The sequence below is a fragment of the Musca autumnalis genome, unplaced genomic scaffold (genome assembly GCF_047663935.1).
Source record: "Musca autumnalis isolate F117 unplaced genomic scaffold, ASM4766393v1 scaffold_2, whole genome shotgun sequence".
NCBI lineage: Eukaryota > Metazoa > Arthropoda > Insecta > Diptera > Muscidae > Musca > Musca autumnalis.
In genome coordinates this window covers 50,620,832-50,634,514 of record NW_027411755.1, presented here as the reverse complement: position 1 = coordinate 50,634,514, position 13,683 = coordinate 50,620,832, and the positions used below count along the sequence as shown (strand labels likewise).

Sequence of the window (13,683 nt, the reverse complement as noted above, 5' to 3'; positions counted from 1 at the left end):
GACGTTAACATTTTCGCCTTATTCAGCTCCAACCGCAATAAAAAATTGGGCCATCTCGATAAAACCTGTTCCAGAGACAGATGAAAATGGACGACATTCCGCTGATACCGGTTTTAAGTCTTGGGTTTGTTTTAGGGATACGCAACATTTATGGCGGACTAGATTGGATGTCTGCTTATTAGTGTATTTTAACACTTTTTCGCATTTTCGGCAGAAAACCCATCCATCAAGCAATGTATCGTCTTCCTTCAGAATATCTGCTAAAATTTTCCAAATAAAACTGGTGCCTTTACGGCGCCGAGTTACTTTATATAACCCTTGGTTAATTTTTGTCTTCACGTCCAAACAATTTTCCATTTTATTACTTTTTATTTTTCAATGCTCTACACTGATTCTAATGCACGACTGAAGATGATCAATGATTCAAATTAGCTACCCAAAAAAAAAAAAAAAACACAAAATAACGGTAAAACTTCGTAGTGAAGAACAAAAAAGTGTAAAACAAACTTGCTATCACAAGAGATCGAGCCACATGAGCCAATTATGCCTCTCACTCTCTCTCTCTCACACACAGAGCACAAGACAATCGACTGAGTGACAAGTGTTACTAAAAAAACGCTTGATGTGCAATGAGTAAGAAGGTAAGGGATGAAATGTTACCGAGTGGGCAAAACGACATATCAAAGTATAACCGAATGTCTATGAGTATGTATTTTAAAAGAACTTTTTTTGAGTGAAAATCAATACGTAGGCATATTTTTTAGCAAGTGGCTCGTGAGTGGCAAATTGCATTTCTCTGTAATACATAATTAAAATGCGATCTTGCATTTCTTTATTCTTGTACATAAATTGAGGCTTGGATAAGCGTGAATTTCTCGTTCTGTTCGCACCTTTACAACTAACAAGAACGTTATTCCGAAATCGTTCTGAAATCTGTAAGAAGGTTAAGGGGAGGCCCCTTATGTACCTAGGCCTTAAAGGCCTCGACTCATAAGAAAGCATGGCATTCTTGCTTAAGTCATATCTGGTAAATGACTAAAGACCAAGTTCGACCTAATCCAAATGTGATTCTGATTCTGATGCTTCTTATGTGTCGAGGCCTTTAAGGCCTAGGTACATAAGGGGCCTCCCCTGCTTGCCTTGCTTGCTTCTGATAAAATAATAAAAAAGAAAAGGACAACCCAGTTCGAAATTTGCTCGGCCTTTTAATTCTTTTATTTTTGTCAGCTATGAAGCAGGAGAGCAAGACAAAGAGGCGAGGCAGCTTATGTACCAAGGCCTTTATGTTATGTTTACACGAGCTTTTCAATTACGTTGTTCGCCTGTCGAACGACGTACACGAATTAACCCGTTTCCACGACACCAATCGTAATATAATAATTGTTCCACAACATCCCATAGGGACAAGGGAGACTTCTCTCATATCAATGAGTGCACCCCGATTCATATTAGCTCAATAATATGGGACCTACAGTTTATCGCCGAGTCCGAACGGCGTGTCTAAGACACCACTTTTGTAGAAAAGTTTTACATGGCTGAAATACCCAGGAAATGTCGCCAACAGTACTGAGGGGTATTTTGCCACCGTTGAAAAGTGTTTTGATGTTGCCTAGCCGGGGAATCGAACCCACGACCTTATGTGTGCAAGGCGAGTGTGCATACCATTGCACCACGGTGACATTAATTAATCGTAATTAACAGAAACATAAACAAAATTTCCTTCATTTCTGTTTCCTTGTTTTCACGAAAATTTGAACCGAAAACACATAAAATATACCTTAAATGAATAGGAAAAACAATAGACTTTCCTTCAAATGTATCTTCTATATTTAGCTGCACACATTTCATTCATTTTTTTCATAAATTCTGAATAATTTTGTATCTTCAATATATTTTTATATGTTTCTATTTTCAAAATTAAAGAGAGAGAGACATGTCAAAACAACATTTGTGAATACAGACTTTCAGATATTTGTTTCCTTTTTGTTTCTGATTTTTTACGCGATTTTGAACTGATGGACAAGAAATGTGTGTGGAATTAAGAAGGAAACACAACCATCTTCCTTCTGCATCTGTATAAAATGTTTAGTTCATTAATTTTCATTCATCTTTTTCCTTTTTTCTAATAATTTTTGTGTTTTCAACAAATTTTTCAATTTTGAATTTAGACATGTCATAATTATTTTTTTTTCGATAAATTCTCTCATTTGTTAGGGATGGGACTTTTTTATTTGTCGTTCAGAGAGTATTTCTACTCGAACAACGTAGACAAATCGTCGTTCGTTCATAGAATTTTGTTCTGGAACAGAGTAATGATTGGTTTACATTTACGAAATCCACTCAATTTCAACTGTCAATTCCATAGCTCAAACGTCAAATGAAATCCAATTGATTTCAGATGAGTTTTCATTTGACGTTTGAGCTATGGAATTGACAGTTGAAATCGAGTGGATTTCGTAAATGTAAACCAAGCAATACCCTCCATATGGTGGAGGGTATAAAAATAAATATAAGCCCTGTTCCAGAACTAAAAAGTTTTTACAATTTTACCACTTTTACACATTTTGAGTTCCCGTACACAAAATTTATATGAAAATCGTTTACGACTTTTACAACTTTTGCGACTTTTACCACTTTATAACGTACGGGAACAGGCCAATAGTTTGCACTTAAGGTAGAAACACAATTAAATACTACCGAATTCAAAAGAATTAGGCAGCATTTGGATTAGGTAGTACTTGGCCTTTAATCTTTTACATGAAACTGAGCGTAAAACAAGCGGAGTATTTCATTCTGTTCACACCTTTAACAGATCAACAGATGTTTTAAACAAATTCATTATTTATTCACTCGCCATACGTTTTTATTCTAGACCATGGTAAGATTACTTAGGTAGATGCCTCAGCCCAGCTGATCGAATCTAAAACGTCAAAAAACTAGGAATTCGCTATGAAAAATCAAAACAAAAAACCATTCGGTAAGTAAGAAATAGCATGTGTTCACTTCACTGTACAAACACAAGCGATAAAAAGAGACAACAAGAAACCAATTGGGCGAAAATTTTGACAGTTTACATTACAAAAAAAGTTGCTTTGTTGTAGCAATTCGCCGATATTTCTACCAAAGTAATTGTACCATGTTCTAGACGAAGCAACCAGCAAACATATTTGGTCTGTTCCTTTACTTTTGAAAATAGTAAAACCGGCAAAAGTAGTAAAAGTTGGAAACTGCTGCCATATGAATTGCATTGTGTCTGAAGTAAAGGAACGCTTTTCGAGTAAAAAGTGGTAAAACTTGAAGATTCTTGCACGTAAAGGAACAGAGCTATTGGAATAGATTTCACTTCCGCTATAACTCAAAATCGTAAATTTTACATTCAAAAAGACGGCGTATGACGTAAAGAAGTAATATGTTTTTTAATTGAAAAGCTAATATATCACATAAATATTTGAAAATATGACAATATTGAAATTAATCAAAATCAAAGTAGTATTTGTCTATTGCTTAAATTATAAACAATAAAAAGAAGAAAATGAGTATTTGAATTGACGTATCTTTTACGCTACAAAATGCTTTACGCCACAACATAAAGTACTTGTTTGAATGGGTGCTATGAATACAGCAACGCTGTCAGTACGTGTTTAAGCAACGCTGCGCAGCTTGCCAATCACAAAAAAAACTTGAAAAATAGCAGACGCAATAAAGAAAAAAACGCAGCCTGGTTTTTTCCATTGAAAAATTCCTTTAAAATATTTTTAAAAACGAAAGATAATAACGCAACGGTCAACAAATTATAACAGTGAAAGACAGCAATAAAAATTAAAGGTGTGTAGTGACGAAAAAACCGTGAAAAATATATCTGCATAAAATGTTGGTAGGAGAAGCAAGAGGGGACAACATCTTTTGTGAAATTACCAAAAAAGACGTGTTAAAATGTCTTCGTTATTGCAAAATATATAGATATATATGAGTAATATATAGATAGATTAAAACAGTTAAATGCTACTAACTATTGAATACAACAAAAACAATGTGAATGCTTTATTGATTATTCAACTCGAAACTACAACAAACAAATCTGACGATGATTGTCTTAATTTACGCTGTTGTGGCAAAAGATCTCAAGAAAAGATGTAAATTAGTATTTTTACTCTACTATTTTTTGATAATGCTTAACCATTCCAGCAACTTTTTAGGTAGACTTGTTTGTTAAAACCATAGCTTTTCATCATAAGCAGCGATTTATCTCGAAGAATGCAACCCTGTCTTGATGTCAGTAAATATGGGACAGTGTAATCAGCTGAACTGTTTGTTTTGTTTGTTTGCTTCCAATTCCATAACCGGGCAGCCATCCGAAGAATAATTATTTCACATATGCACAGATGCATTACAATTATTCAACAACAATATGTCCCACTTTTCCCAATCATTGTTATTACAAAAGAGGTTATATCTGATTATCCGCTTTTTGGACTAGAATACACCAACATTTTCTGGAATATTGTCATTATCGTTGCTTTATGGGTATAATTTATTGAATTTATTCCGCAGTTCTTTTTTCTTCGAATCTTTGAAATTTTTTGCCATCTATACCTATCTCCATCCATCTGTGCATACCGATGCTTGATGCTTCCTTCCCTTTGCGCGCGTTATCATTCCTTCTCTCTTACACAGCGTTTATTTGTTTACAAATAAAAACAACTAAACAATTGTCAATTGTGTGTTTTAAATATTTTTAAAAGATAATTCAACGTTTTTTTATTTACATGAATCATAACATCCAAAAATAGTCTCTATACAAGAAGAATATAATTTGTAATTATAATAAATTTGTAACGAACAGATCATGCATTGTCATGTTCATCAGTGCCAAAGTTAAATGGGTTAAAATTTAAATGTTGATTCACCATACATTTTTAGCATCATTAACAACTTTTTTACACTGACTTCATTTTCACATTAGAATATGGAAACATTAAGTTGAAATTTCTTAGCCTTCCCATTCCGGCTTCCAATACTGCGTAAATCGCCGTTTAGTTTAATCTTTAGGGCTGAAAAGAGTTTTTGGAGCTAGAGATGAGTATGTTTGGATGGGTATTTAATAAATGTCAGTAGTATGTCGTGAGGATCTGGACCACATGCTGGGGAGATGTTTTACACGCTGACATTGATCCTTCCCCAAGGGAATTGGTCGACTGTACAATGCAAAAAAGTAGTCGAGCCAAACCTACTGCACCCGGAGTTTGGAGAGGAATAATGCTTCAATTGCCTTTGCATGGATTAGATCAACCCATAACCATTTAAGACACTTAGGCCGTTTAATAAATGCTATAGTGGAACAAATTGAATACTCTATCAGCTGGCGGAAAAAGTCTGAAAATTTGTTTTAAATTGTAAGTTTTTTCTAAGTAGCGGGCCTTCGGCCGGGGATTTGGGACTTTCTACTATGGACAGGAGCCAATCTAGGGCACGGGAACAATTTTTTTTAATTTAATTTTTTTTTTGCTTTAACATGGGAATTTTCGGAAATTCAGAGGCCCATATCTCGGGAAGTATGGACTTCCCCCCAACAAACTTTATATTTTTGTAATCAGGACGTAAAGATCTACCTGTGTAAACATTTCAGATTTATCCGCCAGCTGGTAGAGTATTCAATTTATGCCGCTATAGTTTCAATGGAGAAGGACAGGATATTTGCTGTGTCCTGCAGCAGTGAAATCGGCTTATACGCTTCAGCTTTGCTTTCTCTCTTTCCTGCATAAATAATTAAATAAGGTACCCGATTGTTAGATCATTCAGGTGATTAAACAATGTAAACCCCTGTTGTGCCTCCTAGGCCGGATGGGGTGGTATGCGACACAACGTTCATCACTTCGTACTGCCACTATTGGCGAACTCCCCAAATTGTCGGTTAAAACAATTTGCACACTCTTTTGAATTGACTACACTCCACTCAGATGATATAGCCAAAGGTTTAGTTTATTTTCAACTTTCAGCCGGTTGAGCCCCGTTGACTCACATTAGGTCTTACCCCCAGTTTTTGTAACTTATTTTTGTTCGTTCGTCTATATTCGTAATAATTTAGGCATTTATATCTCAGCCCCCAGATGACATACACATCTAATGTTTCGTATACCCGTTCCATATATCGTTAAGGATTCCTCATTTAAAAATCAGCGCTCTACATTTGCGCTAAAGCGAGTAAATTGATCTACAAAATTTAACAATTCGTGTAAGAAGAATAAAAATTTTTACAAAAACTGGGGGTTACTTTCTGTATGTGATCAGTGATTAACTGGAGACGTGTTGATGTTTCGGGAATCCAAATTTCAGAAGCTGTTCCATTCTCTGATATTGGTCAGTTGGCTGATTAAAGACAGGGAGGTAAATATGTCTGGGTCCTTTTTGTAGTTGTTGTAGCCCTGGTAAGGTTTTCACGTTGGAGAGAATAGAATTTCCCTTGTGGAAAATTTGGTTGTTGTTGTAGTGGCATAGAAAGCTCCGAAGAAGCATAGGTATGATGCTGGGTTGGCAGCCGCTGGACGAAACACTATAGTTTCGGGTCAGTCCGGTTGCTGGGTGCTGACTGTGTTTATTGGGTCCATTATTGGAATAGGACCTTCGAGAATCCTATTAATTTAAAATGTTTGGGCTTTGAGTATTTATTTAACTGTCGACAAAACCGGCCGATTAGTTTTAAAATCTCAGCAAAATGTTTTTAGCCAAAGAAGTAGATGAATCATGAGTGCAAGTGATTTCGGACTACATCTTTCTAAGTGAAAGAAGTCATACTTTTTACGAGGACATGTTGCAGCGAGGATGCAGTCCATTTTGCTTCCACGGCATACGTCTAGGATGCACTTCATTTTCGATCCACGGTACGTCTTTTGATTGAGTGCTTTGGATTGAAAGTAGTTGCATTCTTCGGAATGTGTTTTAGTCAGTTTAAATGTGCAAAAAAAAAATGCAAGCCATGAATATAGTTGCAGAGTATTAAGAACTATATTAACACAAATTATAAAAAGTATCCATTAAATTCAATCGATATAGTGTTCCGCTCATCCAAAATATTTTTTATACTGTCTTCTCATCACCAGGTCAGCTTTCGGCAAAAAGTTCGCAACTTTTAATTAACTTTTTTTAATTTATAACAAAATTTTAGAAATGTAGACACTCTTGACAAACAGGTCTTACAATTCCATAGTCTTACAACCCTTCTTGAACTTTTAGGTATTGGTTTCAGGAATTCGATTTTAGGCTAATCTCACTCTACTCATTTTTATACCCTCCACCATTTGTCATTCCGTTTGTCACACATATTCTTGATAAGGGTAAAATTCTAAGTCGATGTAACCATTTCCGTCTGTCCGTCCGTCTGTTGAAATTAAGATACAGCTCGCAATTTTATAGATAGAGCTTTGTAATTTGGTATAGAAATTTCTATTGCTCCTAGGATGTTTGGTATTGCAAATGGGCTATATCGGTCCACGTTTTGATATAGCCCCCATAGAACGGAACGGTATATGTCAACGCCTCCATAGTCTCCATAGAACGGTAACACCCGATTCTCTGTATTTTGAAGGTTTAGCCTCATTATCACACCAAAATGGCTGAAATTTCTATATTTAGTTTTCTTTCCAACTGAATCTTCAGGTTCACCCCTTCATATAGCGGTATTGTGAGGGTTCTGGCTCCAATATACGCCGAAATGGCTGAAATTTGGTACTTGGTCTTCGATGGGGGTATAAACTTTCTCCCTGAAATTTGTCGGTGTAGGTCCACGCCTTTATATAGCGCCCATAGAACGGTACCTCTCGATTTTCGTTTCGTTTTTGGCCACAGCAATCCACCGAAATGGGTGAAATTTGGTATTTAGTCTTCGTCGTGTAGGTTCACATTCCGATATAGAACTGTACCTCCCGATTGTTTGCAATTCTGTTGGTTGTGACGTCAATATCCCACCGAAAGACTGAAATTTGTTATTTAGTCTTCTATGGGGTTATAAAACCTTCCGGAGGAGAATTATGAGTATAGGTCCGCGGGTTCCTGTATCCCCCATAGAAGCGTACCTCTTGATTTTCGGTATTTTGAAGATTTTACCGAAATATCGGATATTTGGTATTTAGTCTTCTTTGAGATCGACGTTTTGATATAGCCCCCATCACACCTCTCGAATTTCGGTATTATGATGGTTATCAACATTGTTTTACTGAACTTGCTGAAATTTTGTATTTAGCCTTCTTCATTCACGAAAGCAAACTAATTGTTCCATTTAACCTCAATACCACTCGTTGTGGAGGGTTCGGCCAGGCCGAACTTAACGCCGTTCTTACTTGTTTATAATATTTTATTCTAATTTATTTGCAGATATAAATATTTAACATACCTTTGGAAAATGGACTCAGTTTTGAGTTCCGGAGGTTCTAATTCCTCCGGAGATAGTATTGGAGGCATTAGTAATGGAGGCCGTAATAATGGTAGAAATAACAATAAATTGCAGCGTGTTGGCGATACGACACATGGATCGCATACTGAAGTTAATGCCGAAGTTAAAAAGCTATATCAGTAAGTAAATACCTTTAGCAGCTTCATATTTGACCTTATGAAGTTTTCATGAGATATTTTTGATTTTTTGTTATTGTTAAAATACATTTCTTTTCAAATCCCTTTTCTTTTTTAGACAACTTTATGTTGTGGTAAAACAACTGGACGAGGAAAAGAAACAGATTTCTGGTATATCTCAACTTTTCCAAAATGATTTGGAACAAAAAAGGGCGCAAATTGTACAACTGTGCATACAGATTATTTTCAAGGATTATCAGTCGGTGGGTAAACGGGCTCGAGAAATTATGTGGCGCAAAGGTTATTATGAATTTATAGCCTATGTTAAAAAGAATTGGGCCAAAGAGTTGAAAGATCAAACACAACCAGGAGCCCAAGAAAATATACAAAAAATTGAGAGATTTCTTTGTGCTGGTATATTAAATTATAAGCGCATCGCAGCCAAAATGGAAGAAATCTATGATTTGGATTTAAAATATTTAATTGATTTTACCATCATAAGTGATGCCTACTTGAAGGAGATAAAGGATAAAGAAGCAAGACAACATGGAGGAGGTGGTGGTAAAGGTGATGGCTGTTGTTTGGATGTTGATGATATCAATAATTATGCCGTGGATAAGAGTTTGGATGCAATATCATTTGCTCTGGACAGTATTCACTCATCTTTGCTAAGTTTGGGTGACTTGCATCGCTACTTCTTGGATTTTCGTATTGATACGAAACTGAAGATTACTAAACAATTGGCAGCCAAGTACTACTTTGAAGCCTTTAAATTAAATCCAGCTATTGGTATGGCTCAAAATCAATTGGGCACATTGTATTATGGCCAGAATTATGATTTGGATTCAATTTACCATTATTTGTACTCGCTTGTCAGCTTGATACCCTTTGAACTGAGTGAAAATAACGTGTGCAAACTGTTTGCCGCCCATGCTGATTATTTGACAAAAATGGATCCGGATAAAATTGAATTTAGTTTACAAGATTTCTATGCCCGTTTCTATTTAATTGTGGATATATTCTTTTTCGACAAAGAAGTACCGGATTTTAATTCTTTGTGTCATTGTGTGCTGGTGGATTTGCGTAAAATTCTCTGTTCAAAAACTTTCAATGTCAATGATTCGAGTATATTTAAAATAGTTTCAATACTATTCTTCTGTTTGTCCAAATTGAAAATGATCAATTCGCAAAAAGTCTATTCACTGAACGCTTTCTTGGTGGCAGTTTGTTCGGATCTTATGGATGCTTGTATTGTTAGCTTGGAACAAACCATACTGGCTAAAACGGCAGAAAATGAACAATTCCATGTCATGTATGCCAAGAAATTTGAAGAATTCGACATGATGGTACGTAAATCACGTAATGAGTATAAAAATTGGTTATCCACCATTGGTGAGGCTGAGCGCAAAGAAAAGAAACAAAATCAACAATTGTCGCAAAAAGATTTCTCATCGGATTCAAGAGAATCACAACGTTCACATGATGATTATATTTGCAAGACCCAAGATAGCAATAAGACCTCTAAGGATGATAACAAAAATGATGGTGAACCAAACTCCACCCGTTCCTCCGATGAGGCTAAGGAAAGTGATTTGAAAACTCCACTCTCCTGTAAAAGTAAGAAACGTGGAATGAAATTAAGACGACGTAGGCGTAAAATTGCCCAATCGGATGATAGTTCCTGTTACGATACCGAGTCGGATATGGATACTGATTTCTCCACGGATGAAGAAGATTACACTGATTTGAGCTCTAATTTTGATACTGATTTCAGCGATATCGAAGCAGCCGAACCAGAACCAGAAGCGGAGCAAGAACAGGAAGTTCAAGGTAAGCTATGAATATTTAAATATGTTTTATAATACGCATTAGTTAGAGGTTATGTCATGTTAGAGCTTTGGGTTTGGCAAAGATATTTGTATTGTATATATTTTCTCTGACATTGGAAACCGACGATATCGGCTTACGTGTCATTACAAACCCCAAATGCTGTCATATATTACGTATGATTACGTATACATACATATTTAATTTTTTTCCCATTCTTCCTCTTTGTTATTTCCAGAAGAAACGAACACCAAACATAAGCACAATAATCTGTGCAACAATTCACGTCATGGCTCCAAGGAAAGTGTCTACACAAACGGCAGTGCTGGTCCCAACTTTTCCGATAATGAAGATATTGTCATTGAGGAGGAAAATATTATTTATCCCGATCAAGAGCAAGACAAATTGACACATTTAACTGCAGCTTCCGCAGCACGCACCAGCTCTCAAGATATTGACTCTGAGGAATTATTAAAGAGTTTTGAAATACTCCAATTGAATACAAACAACTCGGTTTTGAATTTCACCAATTGTGATCATCATGATGATACTCCGAAAAATATCTCAGGCAATCAAAAACCCATTGAAGATGTCAAACTCGGTGATGAGCCTCCCAAGAAAATGGTTTATCGTAATAAATACACCAAAATTAATCCTAATATTGTGGTAGATTTTGCCCGCAATGAACCAACCATTAGAGCATTGAAAATCCTCTTCGATTGGTTGCGTATAAATCATGAAATTTTATTCGGTTGTTATCACTCGAATCCAGAGTTTATACATAAAATTATGAAATTGTTAAATTATTGTAATATTGATATATTCACACGTAAAGTGTTCTTTGAAAGAGAGTTCCTTACCACGCCTAATGTGCGTCAAACGCTATGTGATCTATTTGATGTTAGAGCCAACGTTCCCCTTTCAGAAGATTTTGTTTTCAAGAGTTTCGACATCTTCCAATCTACTCAAATTACCCTAGATTGGGAAACAACCATACGTGAAAAGGTCACCGCGGAGGAGGAGTGTATATTACGCATTTTCAAAATGGTTGATTTTGGTTTCTTTATATGCAAACAAAAGAAATTCAATTATCGTTTTTGCGTCAAGGCTAGACGTTTTACCGAGAACACCAAAAAGAAGCGTGAAGAAAAGAAATCCTCTTCGAGACGTCGTGAAAGGCGTACAGCTAAAAATGCTGCTCGCAAACGTACCGAAGGTCGTACTCGTCGTTATTCGGATCGTAAAAATGGTATTGTTCGCAAAAGTTATACCAGCAACGAGGAGAAAGATACAGTTGAGGAATGCAAACGTATGCCACGCAAGGGTTATCTACGTAATCGTAATACTGACAAATCGAATAGTAATAATGCCACTGCTGGTGGTGGTGGTACATCGGCTTCTACCACTACAAATAGTGCAATTTGTGAAAAGATTCAATCGAGCAGTGGTGCTGATGAGGAACGTTCCGAAGCCATGTCAAAGAAATGTGAAATTATGGGCAAGCTGTGGTTGAAAAATGAAGTGGAAACTTTGGAAGAAGAGGTGTGTATAAACGATGTTTAGATGTTGTTTATTTCTTAAATAATTATATTTATGTTTTTCTTGTAGCTTCGTAAAAATCCCATGAACATGATTATGACTCCCTTCTTGGTAGTGGATGCTAAGGCTTTAACTGAATACAATGGCATTGTAAAGAATCTGGTCAAAAGCAAGAAATTTATTGTTCTTATTCCCAATGCTGGTAAGTGTGTTGATTTGAATATTATTGTAGTATTATTAGTTGTCTTAAAAAAATAATAATAAAATGGAATTATGTTGCCTTTAGCATTCTGTCAGTATGTGGCTTTTCTACATTTTTTAATATTTTTCTTTTTCCCTTTTTCAGTTTTCAATGAATTGGATGACTTGAAGAAACGCAGTGAAAATGCCCGTAATGTTATTCGTTGGTTGGAACAAGAATTCAAACATGGTAATCGTCATATGCGTGCCCAAAGAGATAATGAAAACTTGACACTGTCTTTGATTAAAATTCCAAGAAAATTGGGTAAGTAGTATTGCTTCATAAAAATTTCAGCTAGAAACAAATTACAAAAAAAAATACAAATTTATACATATTTATTAATTAAAATTTAATAATGTTTGATGCAATTTTTGTTGACCTTTGGACTAACTTTTTTTGTTGATTTATTAGTTCAGCTTTTAGGTCAGAAAAGTAAAAAAACGTTTCTGTTTTTTTAATTATATTTTTATTATTCCAATATTTTGAACGTCATCGACGATTTTCAACAAAATTGATTGTGAATAAGTGAAGATGGACATCGATGGACGATAGAGAGAAAAGAGAATAAAATCCCCGATGATGATCATCGATGACGTTCGAAATATTGGAATAATAAAAATATAATAAAAAAACAGAAACGTATTTTTTACTTTTCTGACCTAAAAGCGGAACTTGTCGAGTAAGTAAATCAACAAAAAATTTAATAATGTTATTAAAATTTATTGATGAAATTAAAATTTAATAATGTAATAATAATTTTTCTTTTCATCTTCTTTTAGATCGCGATGGTTCGGTATTTTTACAAATTGCCCAATTCTGTAATCATTTGGTTGCCAATCACTCCGATCCCAATGCCACTGAATTCCAATCGAATGTGGTTACATATCTATCGGGCGATTACTTGCATGAGAAGCAACGTAATCAAAATAATTTCAGTTTTACTGGAATTTTGGATTCGATACCAGTGCGTCATGATCAAATTGCAAATTTCTATGCGAAATTTAAGGCCAACAAAAAATGAATTCAATTAACGACGCAGGATTAACACCTGCATGGAAGAAATGCGCCGTTGTCGTCTTCGTCGTCGCCCTATAGCTGTCGTATCGAGTATAACATACAACACAACAAAAAAAGCAAACAAATGTCAAAATGAACGTTTATGAATTGTGGGAATAACGTCGTCTATCCCCAAATCAACAACAACAACAAAATTATCAATCAAACAAAAACCAAATCTTAAAAACCAACAAACATCAACAACAACACCATGCAAAACATAAATAGGATCGGTAATGGGCATTAAGGAAAAAAATCCAACCAACAACAACAGCCTCATATAACCCTTGTCGATTTTATCAACAAAAAACAATTATGTAACATGTAAGCTGCTGCTGCTGCTATAGCTTAGCTTGATTTCAAACAACCAAGAAAAATTCTTAAAGATTTCACATCTGTTGGGAATTTTTATGTTTGTACAGCCGAGAGAAGAGAATGTAGCAAGCAGATGCCTATAA

The 13,683-nt window shown here is 35.4% G+C and overlaps 1 protein-coding gene across 1 annotated transcript; it reads left to right on the top strand.

The window, feature by feature from the left end:
- Positions 1-3,604: 3,604 nt before the first annotated feature.
- On the top strand, positions 3,605-13,398 carry Smg5 (Smg5 nonsense mediated mRNA decay factor). The gene is made up of 7 exons (XM_073967666.1): positions 3,605-3,825; positions 8,368-8,565; positions 8,681-10,392; positions 10,628-11,931; positions 11,998-12,130; positions 12,275-12,433; positions 12,949-13,398. Exons 2-7 carry the CDS (start codon positions 8,396-8,398, stop codon positions 13,188-13,190), a joined length of 3,720 nt encoding a protein of 1,239 aa, XP_073823767.1. The 5' UTR covers positions 3,605-3,825; positions 8,368-8,395; the 3' UTR covers positions 13,191-13,398.
- Positions 13,399-13,683: the final 285 nt, after the last annotated feature.

Coding starts and splice junctions, on each gene's coding strand:
- Smg5 (XM_073967666.1), top strand. CDS start 8,396: ATGGACTCAGTTTTGAGTTCCGGAGGTTCTAATTCCTCCGGAGATAGT. Junction 10,393..10,627: donor GCAAGAACAGGAAGTTCAAG/GTAAGCTATGAA, acceptor TGTTATTTCCAG/AAGAAACGAACACCAAACAT. Junction 12,131..12,274: donor TGTTCTTATTCCCAATGCTG/GTAAGTGTGTTG, acceptor TCCCTTTTTCAG/TTTTCAATGAATTGGATGAC.